The following is a 21,970-nucleotide window of genomic DNA, read 5'->3' as shown; positions in this document are numbered from 1 at the left end:
ATATGCCTTTTCCAGTTCGACAAAACTTAAATACAGATCTTTGTTATATTCCCATGCTTTCTCGACTATTTGTCATAAAGTGAAGATCTGATCCTGACAGCCTCTATTTGGCCTGAATCCAGCTTGTTCTTCACCAAGCTTTTCTTCCACAATTCTTCTCAACCGTTTCTCAAGTATACTTGCATAGATCTTGCCAGGAACACTCAGTAGGGAAATACCTCTGTAATTCTCACATGCAGTTTTATTTCCCTTTTTATATATGGGTACTATGAGAGCTCTACTCCAATCATCGGGAATTCGTCTCTCTGTCCAGGCTTTCTGAACTATGCAGTGCAGCCAATGTAAGACTCTTATACCACCATACTTCAGCATTTCTGATCGAATATCATCTAGTCCTGCTGCCTTTCCACATTTCAAGCCTTTGATGGCTTTTTCTACTTCAAGTATGGATATGTATTCCTGACTGCATGCCTGGTCAGTGTTTTTTATCACTGTGCTGTCATCACTGCTTGTTTCATTTAGCAGTTTTTCAAAGTAATTACTCCATACTTCAAGGATATCTTTTTCTCCCGTTTTCATGTCACCTTTATCATCTCTAATTCCTTTTACAGCACTCTTTCCTCCATTCTTAAGCTTCTTCAACAACCTCCAGAATATTTTGCCACCTTCTTGATATTTATTTTCTATATTCTTGCCAAAGTCCTCCCATGACTTTTGTTTAGCTAGTTTTACACAGTGTTTAGCATTCTTGCATTTGTCTCTATATTCTCTAAGAGCACAAGCTGACTTATTTGACAGGAACTTTTGGTATGCTTTCTTCTTTTCCTTCACTGCCACTTTAACTTCCTGTGTCCACCAGGGAGTTCTGATTTTTTTTATCCTTACAGACAACCTCACCACATGCCTCTCTGGCAGAATCAATCAATGTTTTCTTCAGAGTTTGCCACTGAATCTCCAAGGTTTGATTTCTGTTTTCAAACTCTTTCATTTTTTCTTCAATAATCTTTGTGTATTTTAGTCTACAGCTCATATCTGAGAGCTGCTCAACTTTTATTCGCTTTAAAACTTTCTTACATGTTATTCTTTTCAATATGAAATTCAATTTTATCCTGCTCAAGACTAAATAGTGATCACTTCCAATTTCAAATCCTCTGTACACTCTGGTGTCCTGCACCAGGGAAAAAACATCACTATCAACAATAACATAGCCAATGAGACAATTCTTAATCCTAGCCTCTTCTCTCCATGTGAATTTGTGCACATTTTTATGTTGGAACATGGTGTGAGTAATAACCAGGTCCATGTCCTGAGCAGAAATCCAACAGATATTTGCCATTATAATTAGCTTTGCTCTTTTCTCCAAATTTTCCCAAAATATTTTTGTATGTCTCACAATCATTTGCTACTCTGCTATTTAGATCCCCAACAAGGACCAACTTTTCATTTTTCATTGTGTCAGTTGCTTTTTCTAAAGCCTAAAAAAATTCCTCCACTTCTACCTTAGTAGAACCTTCTGTGGGACCATAGGCACAAATAAGTCTCATTGTCCAGTTCCCCATTCTCATATTTGCCCACATTACTCTACTTAAGACTGACTGCCATTCAAGAAGATTAGCCTTGTATTTTGTGTTGAATACTATGGCTACTCCTTCTTTTCCTTGATTGTCATTGCCTGAATATAACATTTTGTATTTATTGCTCAGAAAGATCTCACCAGTTTTGGTCTTTTTTGTTTCAGTCACCCCTATTATGTCGATCTGGTACTTATCTAATTCCTCAGCTAGCTCCATTTCTTTGCCATTCAGGCTTCTTACGTTGATAGTACCGATCTTTAACTCTGGTGATGATGAGTTGGGTTTGTTTTCAGATTTGTTCCAGTAGCTGACTTTTCGCTGTTCGCCCTGGTTCCCTGGCGAAAACAACGGGGGCCTTGTTTAACCAGGCGACGACCCAGCCGGCATGAAATTTTGTCATGTTGTACCATCATTTTTTTATTTTGGTTTAACCAATAAGAATACAATTTGGTCGGCTAAATCCTAAATTGCCAGCCCATCCTCGTTCGTTCAGTATCCAAGTAGATACCCAACAGGGTGCACCATGAGAAGGTGAGGATTGGACATTAGGTCCGAAGCCCTGGTCGGTTCTCCACATTCCTTTAAAGGCTATGTGTAGGTCTCCTCTCAGTTATACAGCTTTGACCCTTAAGCACCCCCTTTTTTGCCATAAGGTGTGCCACCTTATTATTAAATTACTCTGGATTTAGAGAAAGATGTTGAAAGTTTATTTTGCACTTGGTTAGACTATAATAAAGTTAGTTTAATCCTTTATCCAAGTGTAAGCAAACAAAGTTTGCACCTGAAAATATCTTCAGGACTGATGTGAGGTGGTGCAACACCAGGCAACTCCGAGCAAAGGTGGACCAAGCTCTCATCACTCCTTGTCTCACTATCTCCCTGTTTCAGTGATGAGAGCTTGGTCCACCTTTGCTCGGAGTTGCACCACCTTAACTCAGTCTTGAAGATATTTTTAGGCGCAAACTTTGTTTGCTTACATTTGGATAAAGAATTAAACTAACTTTATTATAGTGTAACCAAGTGAAAAATAAACTTTCAATCTCTTGTTTCAGTTTACCATTTTGACAATAGAAATAAAGCAATAACATTGTTGTATATCAAAGCTTCTAATTCTGTACTTCTTCTTTGCATCTGAAATCAGCTGTTCAGCGGTATGCTGAAATTATTCTAAGATTTAGAAATACTATGCTATATTTTCAATATGTAAAACTGTTTATGCATACTACACAAAAGAAAGTTCAGTTGTGTTATTTTTTTTTTTTTTTAATTCTAAATATTACTACTTCTACTGCTGCTGGTTGCTATTTCTAAAATACATCTTAGAAATGCTCGACAATAATCCTCTTGGCTAGAGGAAAAGCTAAAGTCTTAGGTTACTCTTACTGCTGTTGAGAAATACAAGAGAGAAAGTTTCCCCAGAAGTCACACTAAATTACCTCAAGCAAGAATGTCTTGTTTCATTTTCAGTTGTTGATTAGCAGAAATCCTAACACAGAAAAACTGACATATCTTTTACAGGCTGATGAAGTATTTATGCCAAAAATGATTTCTTTATTTATAGTGATCAGTTTCATTTTTATTATCGAAAAATTCTAAATTATTTGATACAATTATCTGGAAAACAGGATTTGAATTTTTTTAAGAGAAAAGACACGTGTTACATAATCATTTATTTTTTGGGTTGGGGGGGGGGTTATAGACCTATTCAATCTGCAGGTAACTGTTACAAACGTAAATCACTTCAGGAACATGTTCATGCAGTTTAGTGTAAAATAGTAACAAAAGTTTAACTACTTCAATAATGTCACGTATCTAAACTAGCAGAAAATGTCGTTATATCTGCTGATGTTAGAACTTTTACATAAATATTTTTTCTGACATGAATTCTCTATCAGCTATAATGTAATCAATTTACAGATTTTTGAACTCTTGTATTGACAAAAGAAATATGTGCAGTAATTTCTTCTTTCTACTACAAGAAAAAACAAGATAATAACAGAAGAAAAATATTTAGTATTTTCTTTTTCATTGGGTGAATTTACAATGTTCTTTCTTTGTGTTTTGAAATGAAAGTGCAAATGATTATTTTCTTACCATTTTTGCCAATAGAAAATCTGCTATAATTATACGAGTGACATTTTACCGTTTTTCTCCCACAAGAGAAAAAAATAAGGCAATAATAATTAGAAGAAACACACGTATAAACCACAGTGAAAATTATTTAATTGTAAATATTTCATCCTAAGTATCTTAGGACATCATCAGTACAGTATTTAAACAAAAATTAGGAATAACATACAGTTAGGGGATTGTAATCATGCGCCCTAACTGTATGTTATTCCTAATTTTTGTTTAAATACTGTACTGATGATGTCCTAAGATACTTAGGATGAAATATTCACAATTAAATAATTTTCACTGTGGTTTATACCTGTGTTTCTTCTAATTATGAATGCACCACAGGTTTCGTTATTTAAAAATAATAATAAAAAAATAAGGCAATAATATTGTTCAATCTGTCTAAACTTTAGTGTAGCAGAAATTTTTATTATCAAATTTTGCTGATTTGTAAAAAAAAAATATTATTTGTGCTACTTTGAAAATTTCTAATCTGTGGCACACACTGCTATGAAAATTTAATAGACAAAGTTTTGGCAAACTGTATTCTTATTTACAAAAAAAACAATCTTATAATGGGCATTATTTGAAAAACAGTTGCATCAGATTGTGGTACACAGAATGTTTCAGAAATTAAGAAATAAAACATCTCAGAGAATGATCTACCCTACTATTCAAAATTGTTTGGAATATAATTAAGGTATGATTTTTATATATATATATATATATATATATGGGAATAAATTTTTAACTTGGGTATATTGTATATTAGGATAACCAAGCAATTTTATATGCTTGGTTATTTTAGCTCCTAATCCCAAGTGTGCAAACAATTAAGTTTGCGCCTGAAACAAAGTTCAAGTCTAAAGATGGTACAACACCAGGGCAGCTCATTGTAAAGGTGGTTAAAGCTTTGATCACTATTCTTAGTATTTTCCCATAATGTAAAGCACATCTCACTAGAAGATGTATACTGCAATGCATTATGGGTGGGGTCACTACCCAGACCGGTTTCGACCTTTTTTGAGGTCTCCTCAGTGAGTAGCTAGACCCTAAATACCAAGGTTTTAGTAATACAAAGCCTTATCAACTTTAATTATATAAGTTGCAACAAGGTGTATTAAGTTTTAATAAAAATCTCTGGAGGAGATATTGATGGGAATAAATTTTTAACTTGGGTATATTGTATATTAGGATAACCAAGCAATTTTATATGCTTGGTTATTTTAGCTCCTAATCCCAAGTGTGCAAACAATTAAGTTTGCGCCTGAAACAAAGTTCAAGTCTAAAGATGGTACAACACCAGGGCAGCTCATTGTAAAGGTGGTTAAAGCTTTGATCACTATTCTTAGTATTTTCCCATAATGTAAAGCACATCTCACTAGAAGATGTATACTGCAATGCATTATGGGTGGGGTCACTACCCAGACCGGTTTCGACCTTTTTTGAGGTCTCCTCAGTGAGTAGCTAGACCCTAAATACCAAGGTTTTAGTAATACAAAGCCTTATCAACTTTAATTATATAAGTTGCAACAAGGTGTATTAAGTTTTAATATTACTAAAACCTTGGTATTTAGGGTCTAGCTACTCACTGAGGAGACCTCAAAAAAGGTCGAAACCGGTCTGGGTAGTGACCCCACCCATAATGCATTGCAGTATACATCTTCTAGTGAGATGTGCTTTACATTATGGGAAAATACTAAGAATAGTGATCAAAGCTTTAACCACCTTTACAATGAGCTGCCCTGGTGTTGTACCATCTTTAGACTTGAACTTTGTTTCAGGCGCAAACTTAATTGTTTGCACACTTGGGATTAGGAGCTAAAATAACCAAGCATATAAAATTGCTTGGTTATCCTAATATACAATATACCCAAGTTAAAAATTTATTCCCATCAATATCTCCTCCAGAGATTTTTATTAAAACTTAATACACCTTGTTGCAACTTATATAATTAAAGTTGATAAGGCTTTGTATTACTAAAACCTTGGTATTTAGGGTCTAGCTACTCACTGAGACCTCAAAAAAGGTCGAAACCGGTCTGGGTAGTGACCCCACCCATAATGCATTGCAGTATACATCTTCTAGTGAGATGTGCTTTACATTATGGGAAAATACTAAGAATAGTGATCAAAGCTTTAACCACCTTTACAATGAGCTGCCCTGGTGTTGTACCATCTTTAGACTTGAACTTTGTTTCAGGCGCAAACTTAATTGTTTGCACACTTGGGATTAGGAGCTAAAATAACCAAGCATATAAAATTGCTTGGTTATCCTAATATATATATATATATATATATATATATATATATATATATCCCACAAGAAATTTGGAACTTATATCACATCAATGCTGTGTGTAGTAGTATGCTGGCAAGGAGGAAATGTTCACGTTATTATTTATAGATTTTAATTATTTATTATATTTTATTTATATTTTTCATTTTTTGGTGAAATAATTTACTTGAAAGATGAAATGGAAACAGTATAGTCAGGCATCTCACAAATGAATTGTGTATTGGGTACACTTTCTAATATTCCTTTCTGCCCAATAATAAGCTGTAAGCTAACGGAGATTAATGACCCACCCCCACTGGGAAATGGATCAAAAGAACAGCCCAGCAGGCAGCACACTAAAGCACCTCGTGTAATAACTAAATATTTTACAGACAGAAATTCTGTTTTGTTTTTCCATCTTTCTGATTGATTAGCAGACATTTGAAACATATTATTCTGATATTGCATTTGTAGGATGACAGTGTTTTTAAATATTAATTTCCCCTATTACCCAATATCACATAAATTCTTGATTTATAGTAATCAGGAAATAATATGTATATTTTCTGATTTATAATAATCAAAACCTAGTTTCTGTCGAAAAACTAAATGTTATGTGGAACAATTACTATGGCAAAATAATGAATTAAATAAAAACTGTACCTATGTTTCATAACAGTTTTGGGGGGGAGTGGTAGTGTTGCAATGGGAGGGAAGGAGGGGTAAAACTATCAAAGTCAAAATAAAGTTCAATTCTATTGTGAAAATATGAAATTTCACATTTGATTGCATGCACATATACATATTTGGTATGAGAGAATATACGCAAAAGTATCGCTTACTTTAAAATCGGAGCAAAATATATAAACTAGCAGAAAATATATACATATCAATTTAAATAATAACCGTTTATTTCATTTTGTAAAGACCAATTATACAGGGAAACCAACAAGATGAAAGTGCAAAGAACAGTAGATAACGATATTTTGAAAAAAAAATAGTGATATGATTAAAGAATTGCATATTATTCTCTATAAAGCAAAGTCGCCGAAGAATAATTCACAATCTGTGAATAATTCACAATCTGTGAATTATTCTTCGAAATATGATTTTGAACAAAGATAACAATCTAGAACAGTGGTTCTCAAACTAGGGGGGGGAAGGGGGGCGACACCTTAGGGTGCCGCAAGTATGCCACGCCACAAGGGTGCCGCGAAATTTTGAATCGTTTATTTGGAAAAAGCAAAATTTTCAATTGCCACAAATAACTAAATCAAAAACAAAAAAATTATATATTTTGATTTTAATGGATGAAGCGTATATAAAAATTATAATTTTTTGTATCACACTTATATTATATCCTGGGATTTCATTCGATCACTGCGTGTCGTAGTAACTAGATATGTGACGACACATAAATACTGGGGAAAATGAACTAATGAATGGTTAGTTGTCCTGCTGTCTGTTTTAGTATTTCTCTGTTCAGTGTGACAAGTATTATACATGATCATTTCCCCTAAACAAAAATCATGAGTCTTTTGTCATCGGTGAAAATAAACGAAGTACGATATTAAAGTTGTTAAATTCAGTGAGTAGAGGTTTTTCTTATTGTTATATATTCCAACTATAACGAGAGACATCGTAAACAAATGTTTTTCCTTTTTCTATCTGGAAAAAAAATTATTTACTCGAAATAAATTTTAAAATAAAATATTAAAGTTACATATGCCCTTCAAAATCATGAATAATTTTTTTCCTTAAAAAAAGAAGAAGTGAAGATTCTGATGATCAAGAAATGTCTACTTGTAGCAAAGCTAACAAACCAATTCACACTAATAAATTATCAAAAACTGATACTTGCATTAATGAAGATTTGACTATTTTTAACGGTCAGCAACAAAAAAGCACTAATGAAACAACAGAAGCAGAAAGAATAAGTTCATGTAAAAAGCATACAATGAAAAAGAATGTAAAAACTCGTTTATATCAAGAGAGCTATCTAAAAATGGGATTTACGTGGTGTGGTGATAAATTAATTCCCAGACCTAAGTGTATTATTTTGTATGGTTTGGTTCTATCAAATGAGGCTATGGTTCCTAGCAAATTATTGCGACATTTCTCCACAAAACATGACAACTTGTCGAATAAAAATCCTGAATATTTCAAAGAGTTAATAAGATTACAAGAAAAACAAAGTAAAAGTTTTGTAAGAAAGTTTACAATTTCCAACTGAGTTCAAGAAGCGAGTTATTTAGTTGCTGAAATAATTGCGAAGGAAATGAAGCCTCATACTATCGGCGAAACCTTGATTCGTCCGGCCTGTTCAGCAATTGTGAGAACAATTTTTGGTACTGAGGCAGAAGAAGAAGAAATAAAGAAGATTCCATTATCAAATGAGATACTATGAGTAGACATATTAATGATCTGTCAGTCGATATTGAAAAGTCAGTTATAACCAAAATAATCGAATTTCGCCAATTCTCTTTACAGGGAATACAAACTAGTAAGCTAAAATGAAGGTTACAGACTAGGTTATAACTGATAATTCTAATTCATACAAAAAATTGGTATTGTGCGTGACAATGTGCGTGTCTCGTTAACGTGATTTATTCGTTATGGCTCATTACGTAATTGTTATGAAAGTTCATTTCTTTGACGTTTAATGATCTGATAAAAGTTTTCCAAATTTCTGGTAAAATTAGACCTTGATTCTTGTTTAGGTTTTCAGTTTTACGGGCGACTGTAGCTGCTTCTTTAAAGGTTCTTGAATGGTAGTTATCTTCTATGTATGGCATAAGGCTCTTATCCCACTCAATATGATGGTTAGTAGAGGCAAAGTGGCATGAAAGGCATGAAATGTCTTGTCTGTTATTTCTGACATATCCTATGTGTTCTTTCTTTCTCATTTCAAAGCTTCTAGAGGTCTGACCTACGTAACTAATACCACATGAGCAAGGTATATTATATACTCCAGAGTACTTGTAGAATGGGTGAGGATCTTTCGGTGATCTTAAAAATTTCCGAATAGCGTTGATTGGTTTGAATGCCACTCTGATCTTATGTGGTTTTAAAAGGTTAGCTAATTTTTTGGAAAGGTTGCTGACAAAAGGAATCGTAATTGTACTGATGTATTGGACGTCATCACGTTGTTGATGTGGTATATCAGTAAAGAGAATCTTGTTATAGAGTCTTTTTGGGTAACCATTTAAAGAAAGTTCTCTGGATATTGTGGTTAATTTCGTTAGTAGGTCATCCTTGTCTGTCGTATACTGTATAGCTCTTTTCTTGAGACTATGGATAATGCTAAGTTTCTGAGCTATGTGATGAGCTGAGTTGAAATGGAGGTAACGTCCAGTATTTGTAGGTTTTCGGTATACAGATAGGTTGATACTATTATTGGATTGTTTCTTTATTAAAATGTCAAGATGTTACCATTTAAAGAACTTTCTTTAAATGGTTACCCAAAAAGACTCTATAACAAGATTCTCTTTACTGATATACCACATCAACAACGTGATGACATCCAATACATCAGTACAATTACGATTCCTTTTGTCAGCAACCTTTCCAAAAAATTAGCTAACCTTTTAAAACCACATAAGATCAGAGTGGCATTCAAACCAATCAACACTATTCGGAAATTTTTAAGATCACCGAAAGATCCTCACCCATTCTACAAGTACTCTGGAGTATATAATATACCTTGCTCATGTGGTATTAGTTACGTAGGTCAGACCTCTAGAAGCTTTGAAACGAGAAAGAAAGAACACATAGGATATGTCAGAAATAACAGACAAGACATTTCAGGCCTTTCATGCCACTTTGCCTCTACTAACTATCATATTGAGTGGGATAAGAGCCTTATGCCATACATAGAAGATAACTACCATTCAAGAACCTTTAAAGAAGCAGCTACAGTCGCCCGTAAAACTGAAAACCTAAACAAGAATCAAGGTCTAATTTTACCAGAAATTTGGAAAACTTTTATCAGATCATTAAACGTCAAAGAAATGAACTTTCATAACAATTACGTAATGAGCCATAACGAATAAATCACGTTAACGAGACACGCACATTGTCACGCACAATACCAATTTTTTGTATGAATTAGAATTATCAGTTATAACCTAGTCTGTAACCTTCATTTTAGCTTACTAGTTTGTATTCCCTGAGGATGCCAATAGAAAAAGATTGGCGAAACATGTAGGAGGATAAAATAAAGCTACTTGACAAAGATTATAAAAAAAGTGTAATAGTCTTATGAATAATTGTCAAGAAAAAATTCAACACAAGAAATATTAATGTTTTTCCAAAATGAAGACAAACCAGAATTCTATAAATTATTACAAGATGATTTTTGGTGTTCATAACTAGCCTATTTAACAGACATATTCGATCATCTGAACAAGCTGAACTCCAACATGCAAGGAAGAAATTAGATTATTTTGACATCTACAGATAAAATTAAAGCTTTTAAAGATAAAATAAAAATGTGGAAGATAAAATTAAGCACCAACAATATAGAAATGTTCCTTAAAGTTGCTTCCAGAAAATGTAAGAACACTGATCTGCAAAAGCTTACTTACAGTCATTTAACATCGTTAGAAGAAAAAATTGACCATTATTTTCCAGACATTTCAGTCAATTTATACGATTGGATTTGAAATCCATTTGTAGAGTCAACATCAGTAATGAGTGAGTTAAGTCTTATAGAAGCCGAAGAATTAATTGATATAAGTAACAATCATACATTGAGATTGAAGCATTCAGAAATGTGTCTGAATTCATTTTGGATAACAACTCTGAAGGAGTACCCTAATATAGGAGTCAAAGCACTTAACATCTTATTGCAATTTTCTACATCTTATTTGTGTGAACTGGATTTTTCTGCACTCGTAAATATTAAAACAAAGAAGAGAGAAAGACTAAAGGCCCTTGAAAATGAGATGAGAATGTCTCTCTCAAAAACAAGGCCTAATATCAAAGAAAAATATGCAAACAACACCAGGCACATATTTCACATTAAGTTCATATTTTATTATTATTATTATTGTTGTTCCGGGCAACTCCAAGGAGTTGACAGACTCATCGAGGGAGGCCCTAACATCATGTCAAGAACAACTATTCGACATTGACACAGTATCTATCATACCTTGCCTTGAACTCATTCCCGGTCGTAGCACCCACAACAGACTCTGGAAGCTTATTCCACTCATTCACCACTCTCCAAGTAAAAAACCTAGCTCTAACACCCTTGTCAACCACGCTCTGGCCCAGCTTCCATGCATGGCCGCTAGTCCTCCCACCACCAGTCATATTTTCAAAAATATCTTCTGGATCAATCTTATAGAAACCCTTTAGTAATTTGAATATCTCAATCATATCACCCCTCCATCGCCTATCGTCCAATCTCTGCAACCCACAAATCTTCAACCTATTCTCATAAAGTTCATTCTACAGACCTACTATCATCTTGGTCACTTGTCTCTGGATCCTCTCCACTTCCTCCCCATCATGAAGAAACCCCGGTGCCCATAACTGGGCACAGTAGTCCAGATGGGGTCTTATCAAGGCTCGATACAGAGGAACAATAACTTGTTTGTCTCTGCATGTTAAAGTATTTTTCAGAAGCCAAGTGATTTGATGAGCTGATTTAGTCACTTTTGCAATGTATCCCCTAAACTTCATTTCCCTATCCACCAACACTCCCAAATCATCAATCTCCTGGAGTACGGTTCCACCAATGCGATATACTGCTGCTATTCTTTTCACCCCAAGTGCATAACCTTACACTTTGCCACATTAAATTGATATCCATTTTTCCTAGCCCAGTCCTCCAAACTATCCAAATCATCCTGTAAAATTTTGACATCCTGTGCACTCACAATTGCTCTACCCAACTTTGCATCATCAGCAAACAAGTGAACACTTCCTCTCAAATGCTTTCCTATATCATTGATGAACAAATTGAAACGCAGTGGTCCAAGAACAGATCCCTGCGGCACACCACTAGTCACAAGCCGTCTTTTAGACTCCACTCCTGAATAAACCACTCTCTGGTATCTCTCCTTCAACCTCACTCCTATCCATCTCACCAAGCCTATATCTATCCCCATCTGCTCCAGTTTACTGATTAGGGTTCCATGTGGTATCCTGTCAAAGGACTTGGCAAGGTCCAGTAGTATCACTGTAAACCCATTACCCCTATCCAGTTCAGCCGTCACTGTGTTATAAAATGTGAGCAAGTTACTGAGCCATGATCTACCCTTCACAAAACCATGTTGTCCCCCATACAATATCCCATTTTCATCTATCCAATCCTGTATTCTTTTCTTGACAAATTTCTCTAAGACCTTGACAATGATTCCTGATATGCTAATCGGTCGGTAATTTACAACAGCAGTCTACGAACCACCTTTATGCAGTGGAACTATTTTCCCATCTTTCCACCCCCTCGGGACTAACCCAGACCCAAGACTCAAATTAAACAAAATGGTCAAGGGTACTGACAATTCTTCAGCTGCTTCTCGTACGACATGAGCTGGTATACCATCCAATCCCAAGGATGTATTGACATTGAGGTTATGCAATAGACTACTCACCTCCACTTCATTCACCACAATTCCTGTATAATCTACTGGTTTATTCGTTTCTGCAATGTCACCACCTGGGTTGATATATACTTGCAAAGTGCTCACAAAGTAACTCAACTATATCAACTGATTCAGTTACCTCCCTGCCATCGGCATTCTTTAAAATCATTCTGCCATGTACATTTTTCCTTTTACTTGCTACATATCTAAAAAACTGTTTAGGATTCTCTTTAGCCTGCATGACCAATGTTCTTTCGTAATCCTTTTTTGCTTTTCTTACCACACTCGTTACCCTTCTGGCCTGCACTTTATACCGTTCATGTGCCTGCCGGTCACCTTTCTCCTTAAATTCTCTCCATAGTTGTTTCTTTTTTTGCAGCTCAAGCTTAATGGTGTTATTCATCCATTTAATCCCTACTTGATTTATTATTCGGACTCTAGGTATACAGTCAGCCATTGCTTCATGCAAGCACTTCTTAACTACCTCCCATGCACTATCTACTTCTAGTCCTTGCAGTTGTACATGCCATAGCACTGAACCAATCAAACTCCTAAGCTTATCATACTTTCCAGCCCGATAATTCCACACGTATCCTGTCTTAATTGAAAATTCCACACCTTTAGCCACCTCCCAAGTCAAGACCCTACGATCACTCTCACCAATTGGTGGTAATGTGGTCATATTTGTTACAGCCAAATCCTCAGATGTAATTGCTAGGTCAAGCACTCTCTGACCCCTAGTATTTTCCATTACATGCTGTCGCAGATAGTTATCCCTTAATAACTGCATAAAATCCAATTCCTTCCTCCCGTGTGTCCTCTCCTCACTCCAATCAATGCGACCATAGTTGAAATCTCCCATAATAATTACCCTCCTTTCACTCATTTCTTCTATTTGCTTGTGCATACTGTCACCACCATCTTTTCCATCACCTGGTCTATAGCAGCACCCAATTGTATATTTAGTTCTGCTAGCCATAATCTCACACCAAATGGCCTCAAACGTGCTCTTTTCTCTATCCTGCAATTCAACTTCTATTCTCCTTGGCTGTAGCTCATCAGCTATCATCAACAATACTCCTCCCTCCATTTTATTCTCCGTCATTCCTGAACACACTATATCCATCACATTCAATCCCACTAGCTATATCATCTACTGTCAGCCATGATTCACTAATACCAATAACCTGTGGTCTGGAAGTACCAACCATGGCCAAAAACTCATCCTTCTTGTTCCTAATACTCCTAGCATTAGTGTACATGAATTTAAGACCCCCCATTAGCCCCAACCCTACCTTGATGCCTTATATTAACTATCCCACTCTGATTTGTTGTCCTTATTCGCTCAGGCATATTATATTCATTCATACATTCAACTGCCTCCCTAAGGACTGTATACCTACCGCCCCCTTAATAAATCTAGTTTCCCTGAATTTGCACATACACTACATTCAGCAACACTTTCTCAAGTCTCCTTACACCGTAACCATTCAAATGCAAGCCATCCATCTTATATAGATCCTTTTGCCCATCGAACTCACTCCACACATCCACAAATTCCACACACTCGTCATACATAACCCACGCATAAAGTCATTCGCAATTATGGCCCTCCTTTTAAACATTTCACGGTCATACCGTGGCAAAAGACTAATCATTCTAACTCTCTCACTCTTTTCTTTTGCTACCTCAAACAATTCATTCAGGTCTTCTATCATTTCCATTTTATCTCCTTTCAAATCATTCGTACCCACCACAACAATCATTTCTTTCACCCTTTCGTTTTGCTCTCTAATAGACTCAGTTACATCCTTTATGGTCGCACCAGGTTGGTACGATTTTGTCAAATCCTCTACTAACACACCTCGTACTAACGAGTCTCCATACAGCACTCTATCCTTCATTTTGTTCATGTTCACACTCATATGCCTATTTTTCCTGTCATACTTTTTATTATTGGCTGGTTCATTCAGTCGACTTTTGCTCATACGCTCTAGCTGTTTTTTTGCCCTTTGTATCGCACCATTCAACAATGCGATCTCACTCAATGCATCTGAACCTTTATAATAGCTTTTGTTTTGTATGTTTTTTGGGTTGTTTGAAAATAAACCAATTTAGTTTAAATAAAATCTCTGTTTTCATTTAAACATGCTTTCCTTCATATCTTTAGTATCTGTAATATCAATTTATTTATGGGTTATATATGTGGGTCTTTCAGAATCAATTAATCGGCACTTTACTCTCTATAAAGAGCAAATAATACTAGGGGTGTCGTGAAATTTATTTATTGATTTTAGTGTGCCGCCAGACAAAAAAGTTTGAGAACCACTGATCTAGAATGTCGGCAGCCAGTTTTTTTTTAAAATAATATTTCAAATAATTATCGTGAGTTAATTTCTTCGGAAACAAAGAAAATGTTCTGAAAAAGTAAGCAATTAGACAAAATTAGCACAAAAATATTAAACATTGGTTCTCCAAGGTATATTTAAGTGAAGAAAGTATGCAAAGATTTATATGTTGTCCTCTAATTTAAAACTGTACAATAAAAAGAGAAAATAAAAATGATTTCTATATTTTTAGTCTCTCTAATATAACTAAGAGTCCAGTTACCCAGCATAAAATGAGGAACTGCATTCCTTGTTATAGAGAACTGAGACAGCTTCACGAGATAATCTGGTTAAGTGTGCTCTACAACGTGAAGGATTATCACACCTTTTAAAGGACAGAACAGCCAAACTGCACTTCTTATCCATGTTCTTTCAACAGGTGTACTGAATCGTATACAGATTTAGCTGAACATATATATATACGTCCTGGCCAGTTGGAGGATTAAATTTGGGTAATAAAATGAAATTAAAACCGTGCAGGTACAATAACTTTAAAATTTATGTCAAAAAATGTGATACTTACTGGTAATTCTCAATAAATCTTTGAAAGTACATGCATCATAGACAGCAATTTCTTCTGGAAATGTTATAACAAGAACCCTAAAGATAAAATCTATTTTACTGAATAGTTTTAAATACCTAATTGAAGTGTAAATTATGGATTTTATACTACACAAATACAGTTACACTAAAATACTAAGATAGATTTAACATTTGCAAATCTGATATGCTTTCATTATGCCAGGTTTTCTATTAGTCAGTTCCAATAAAGTAGTCTGGACTTTCAAATTTTGGTTTCTTTCAACGGCTGGGGTTTAACATTCTCTGGAAAGGTTAATCCAACCAGAGAATGAGTCCTGTGTTGGGCAGTTATATGCCTTAATACTTAAGATGACCCTCCTGGAAGTATATACACACACACACAGTATACTTCACCTCTACAACACAACGAGGTGCATTGAGGATTTCTGGAGCAAATAACAGAACATTAAAGGGAAAGCAGAGGAAAACCAAGGCAAAGATGATGGGATGGTCTCTTGAAAGCAGCACTACATGAAATTAAGAAATCTGATATGAATCACACACTCTAGTAATTATATCCCTCCCATACCTATATGACATTTTTAAAATATCACTCCCATACATGAGAGACCATAAAGTCTATAATGCAAATAAATGCTATTTGTGGCTGGGATAAGAGTAATCTGTTGATATTCTTCTTAAAGAGCTGAAAATTGTGGTCCTTGAGAAATACTTCTTGGGGAAAGTGGTTCCATAGAAATGAGATTGATGGAATAAAAGATGAATGGGAGTAACAGGTCTGATGAGTCTGCAGTTCAACATAAAAGGATGTTGAGTAGCTGCTGCTCATGTTCCTGGAGGTTCCAAAAATGGTCATAATGGATGTTAGTTCTGATGAACAGTGCCCTTTGGAAATATCTGTATGAGACATAATGTCGAAACTGACTGAAGGGAATCTGTAAGAAATGGATCAATCAACTGAACTGCCTCTTATCTAAACTAAATCACTACTACTGAGATACTAATTGGTCTATAATTTGCTACCTTGGAACCTACTTTATATAATGGAATTATCTTGTCCTCTTTCCACTCCCTCTGGATGCTGCCAGTGCAGAAACTTAACCCTCTCATGCACAAGGGCCTCATATGAGGACACATATTTTCCCTCATAATAATTATTCATTCATAATTCAGTGCTACTAGACATGTAGTTCTCATCTGGGGAGACCAAAGTGTTCTTAGAAACCACACCAGATGGCAGGAGTTTCAACAGAGTTACAGGAATACCAATCTTTCTGCAGTGCAATGTGATATCAAGGAGGAAGTGAAAAGCTGCTGTTTTGTTGATTTGAATTTGGTGATTTTATGAGTCTTCTGGAAAGGTTAGTATGGTTTTATATATTGTTACGCCTTGTAGATGAAGTGTGAATATTTCATTTGTTCATGTTTATTACCATATTCATAAAATGAACTTGAAAACAACCTGTCCTCACATGAGGACAATATGTTTGTAAGGTAATCTATGTGGCAAATAGTTTGAGGTTAGAAAGTTCTTGTACAATATTTTTATAATTTTATTTATTTTATTTTTGCAAACATAAATGAACAGTAAGTGTGCTAATTGGCATTATCATCTCCTTACAGATGGATAACCAAAAGCCAGTTACATCAGACATTAAAAAAAAAAAGGCCTATTACCACAAGAGACTTACTGAAGAGGAGATTGAAAAACTGTTGGAGGAATCTGAAGATGGTTGGGAGCTGAGTGATTCTGATGATGATCCCACATACCAGCAGCCACAATATGATCCTAAAGAGCGTGACAGTTCAAGTGAAGACAGTGATGTTCAGTGTCCTTCCCCTGTTGGTCAGACTCACAACATTCAAAGTCCAGCTAGTGTGCAAAATATAGCTGTTGCTGGTCATATGCCATCAGAGACAACCAGTGTGGTTTAGTGAGAAAGATAATCCCCTTTGCTGGTACTGAACCACAGTTTAGAGGAAAACACCAAGTAAATATTCATGGAGAGAGAGAGCCCTGTAGATTATGTAGATTATTTTTCACAGTTGTTTCCAGATGAATTGATGGATGAAATTGTGAAACAAACTAATCTGTATGCATGCTGTAAAGGCAAAGATAATTTAGCACTTACTGTGACTGAACTCAAAATTTACTTTGGAATTGTACTTGTCATTACATACATAAAATACCCATGTGTAAGTCAGTATTGGTCTTCTGAACATGGACTGTGCATGGATATTATAGCTGATGCTATGTCAGTGAACGGATGGGAGGACATAAAGCAATATTTGTATTTTGTTGATTCAGACACAATACCTACCAACAATAAAGACAAAGCAATACGTATAAGACCAGTGCTGCAAAAGTTTCATGAAACATTCCATGCTGCTGTCAGCCCAGAAGAATTTCAGAGTGTAGATGAGATGACAATTCCATTCAAGGGACGTTCACAACTCAAACAATACTTATCTAAGAAACCAAAAAAATGGGGTTTCAAAATGTGGGTGAGGGTAGGCATTTCGGGCTATGTATATTGTTTTGATCTTTATTTGATCTTTTATGTTGGTGCAGATCCTGGAAGACAAAATTCAGACTCATTCAGTGCAAGTGAAAATGTAATACTTAGGCTTTGTTATGATCTTGCTGGTAAGAACTTCAAGGTATACGCAGACAACTTCTTCATGAGCATCTCCCTAATTAAGAAACTAAAGGAAGATGATATTTATTATGTGGGTACATGCAGAAGAAATAGACTTCAAGGTGCTGACAAGAAATTAAAAAATGAAAAGGATTTGCAGAAAATGGGGTGAGGAAATATGTCAGTTATCACGTCCTCTGATGGCATTACTGTCACTAGATGGGTTGATAACTCAATAGTAGATGTGGTATCTAGCTACTAAGGAAAGGAGCCTGTCACTGTATGTCAGAGGTTCAGCCGGAAAGAAAAAAGTATGTTGAAATCCCCTACCTCGCAGCATAGCTGTTTTGGACCCTTATGGACTCTCTTGTAGCTTTGTATCAAAATGATACCAGGAACAAACGATAGTATATGAGAATTTTTTACCATATGTTGAATATACTTGTTTGTAATGCACGGATCATTTGGAAATGGGAAGAAAAACAAAAATTGGATTTGTTGGAATTCAATTCAAGAGTGGCAACTGCTTTGATATATCAAGGTTTAGCTCAGCTAGGTACAAAGAAATGAGGATGCACTTCGAGTCAGACACCACCAGCACTAAAGAAACACAAAACTCACTCTGTGCCACAAGAGAAACGTTTTGACAGCAGTTGACACTTCCCAAAGAAGACAACAGGTGCTAATGCCAATCATTCCAGAGATGTACACTGCAAAAGTAAAACAAGATACATCTGTGGTAGATGTGAGGTTTCAATCTGTCGGGAATGTTTTCAGTCTTTCCATACAAAATTAGGCAAAGAGAATTCTTGATTTACATAGCTGTACTGCAAATTCTAATTGTTCTACTTTTTTGTATGTACTAAGTAATCCAAATTTCGATAATTCATGCCGTCCAGCAAAATATAAATTGTTTATAATCTGTTTTGTAATACTCATGATGTCTTTCAATGAAAATAAATTCCTTAGTCATTTCCATAGAAATATGTCTGTAGTCTGTTGGCATCAGTGCACGATGTCCTCAGAGGACATCATTTTTTACATATACAGGACACAAATTTAGCAAAAATTAATGAAATCATGGTAATACTGTAAGATTAAATGGTACTGTATCATGCCATTATAATTTTTTATAAATGAACATAAAAATTCATGCATGAGAGGGTTAAATAGCCTAGTTTGGGGGGTACTTCAGTTTCTCTAACATTCTCATAACACATGGGACAATATCCTACTAATCTCACAATTACATTCAACACTGAGATTTATAAGTTTATTAACAGATAACTGCATTATTCTTAATAAGCAACATATAGACATAGTTGAAAATATTCATTTAAGATGGATTAATTACAAATATTTCGATTCATGTAATGTGGATCATCATTTACTAGTAAAAGTTTAATTTTTTTATTTCAAACTGTTTTACGCTGATGATCCACAATACATGAATCGAAATATTTATAACCAATCCATCTTAATTAAATATTTTCAACTGTGTCTACATGTTACTTATTAAAAATAAAAAATTGTTGATATACTAAAAACCTTCCATTCATTTATTTCTATTCTAAAACTGGTCTGTCACATCAATCAGTACAATGTCTCCTTCTGGATTACTCATTGCAAAGTGATCGTACTCAGTAATTGAACTATTTCTTCTGCTTCTGTCATCTGTATTCATGACACCTCCCTACCTGTATTCATTAAAGTTATCCTTCCATAATCATTCTTCTTTTTGCTCATCACACTGTGAAAGAAAGAATTCTCTAGAACTTCCTTTGGCCTTCTTGGCTCTCTCAATATCTCATTTTGCTTTTCTTCCCATACTGGTCATCCTTCTTGCTCATGCTCTTTGTACTGGTCATGAGTTTTCTTATTGCATTTTCTCTCTAACTTTTTTTTAAATTTTATTTATGTTTACAGCTTGATGATGCTACTCATTCATTTAACTTCCACCTGATTTATCCTCTTGCCCTTGGGTATACAGTCTGATACTTCTTTCTTCTTCTTCTGCAGCTTCTCCCACTTAAGTGGGGTCACTGTTGATGATGAGTCTCCTCCACATCCTCCTGTCTTGGACTGTCACCACATCCAAGTTCTTTATCCTTAAGTCCTCTTCTACCAGCTCCCTCCATCTCTTCTTTGGCCGCCCACGCTTCCTCCTTCCTTGCACATCTATCTGCATGACCCTTCTTCCCACATATTCGTCCTCCCTCCTCATCACATGACGAAACCATCTCAACCTTGCCTCCTGTATCTTCACTCCTAAGTTCGTAACTTTCACTGTTCCCCTCACATAGTCATTTCTCAGACGATCCTTTCTGGTCACACTGCACATCCACCTAAGCATTCTCATCTCTGCTACTTCCATCCTACTGATGTTCTTTTTCCTCAGGGCCACAGTTTCCATAGCATACGTCATAGCTGGCCTCACTACTGTCCTATAGATTTTGCCTTTCAGATTGATCGGCACCCTCTTATCGCATAACACTCCAGACATTTCCCTCCAGTTCCTCCATTCATCCCACTTCCTTCTCAGCTACTCCATCTTCTTCCAGTGTTGAACCTAAGTATCTAAAGTCTCTCACCTTCCTGATGACATTTCCTTCTAGCTCCAGATCTGTCCAGATCCTCCAGGACTCCACCCACTGTGCAACACATATACTCTGCCTTACTTCTGCTTAGTCTCATACCTCTCTCTTCCAGTACTATTCTCCATCTTTCCAGTTGAGTTCCCACTTCTTCTCTTGAATCTGCACACAGCAAGATGTCATCTGCATACAACATTGTCCAAGGTGCATCTTCTCTCACCTCCTCCATCACAATAGTAAACAGAAATGGACTTAATGCTGACCCTTGATGCAAGCTAACTGTTACTCGAAAACTTTCTGTCTGTCCCAGACAGGTCCGAACACTTGTCTTCACATTTCTGTACATCTCCCGCACCAACCTAACATATTTCTCCGGAACCTTCTTCTCCCTCAGATGCCTCCAGACTTCTTGCCTTGGCACTCTACTGTATACTTTCTCCAGATCAATAAATGCCAGATGTAGCTCCCGTTGTTTCTCTCGAAACTTTTCAATCATCTGCCGTAACCCAAAGATAGCATCCGTTGTTGATCTACCAGACATGAAGCCAAATTGTTCCTTTGCAATCTCCTTCCTCAATCTTCCATCAAGAACCCTTGCTAGGATTTTGTATTGTGTGGGACATCAACTTTATTCCTCTGTAATTTTTACAGTCTTGTGCATCCCCTTTACCCTTGTAGATGGGGACAAGAGTACTCTCCCTCCATTCCTTGGGTATATTTTCCTGTTGGCAAACTTTCATGAACAGGTCCCACAGCAGGTCAATTCCCTCTTCCCCCAGTGCCTTCCATGCCTCCACTGGAATCCTGTCAGGGCCCACCAATTTTCCATTCCTCATCCTGTTCATTGCCTCTGTCACTTCCACTCTACTGATGTTCTGCACTATCCCCTCAGAAGGCTGCCCATCTTCTCTGATACTGCTTTCTTTAAATACTCACTATTTCACATGCACTGCAAACATCCTTCCTACAGCTGCATATTCCATGGCACTCTGCTCAGAGGTGTCTCTTGAGTTTATCATATTCACCAGGTGTCGGCAGTCCTACATATAACCCTTTTTAACTAAAAATTCCACGTGCTTAGCACCACCTAGGTTCAACACTGCGTAATCATTCTCCCTAATCTCAATGAAAGTGGTTATCTTGGTTATGGATAAATTCTGATGATCTGATAACGGTAGAGGACCTATAATAAGATGGTATTACTTTTCATTTATATATACTTTTATTTTTTTTTGCAAACTTCA

General features: G+C 35.8%; 1 protein-coding gene across 1 annotated transcript in view; it reads right to left on the bottom strand.

Moving 5' to 3' along the window:
- rudhira (breast carcinoma-amplified sequence 3 protein rudhira) overlaps window positions 1-21,970 on the bottom strand; it is a 532,797-nt gene that overhangs the window by 413,815 nt on the left and 97,012 nt on the right. The window contains exon 8 of the mRNA XM_090391579.1: window positions 15,474-15,550. Coding sequence (XP_090247705.1) covers window positions 15,474-15,550 — 77 coding nt within the window. The remainder of the gene's footprint in view (window positions 1-15,473; window positions 15,551-21,970) is intronic.

The sequence above is a fragment of the Typopeltis vanoorti genome, chromosome 4 (genome assembly GCF_054136105.1).
Source record: "Typopeltis vanoorti isolate ZY-2024b chromosome 4, IOZ_Tvanoo_1.0, whole genome shotgun sequence".
Taxonomy (NCBI): domain Eukaryota; kingdom Metazoa; phylum Arthropoda; class Arachnida; order Uropygi; family Thelyphonidae; genus Typopeltis; species Typopeltis vanoorti.
Note: the sequence above shows the minus strand (reverse complement) of the source record. Positions and strands in the feature narration are given on the sequence as shown.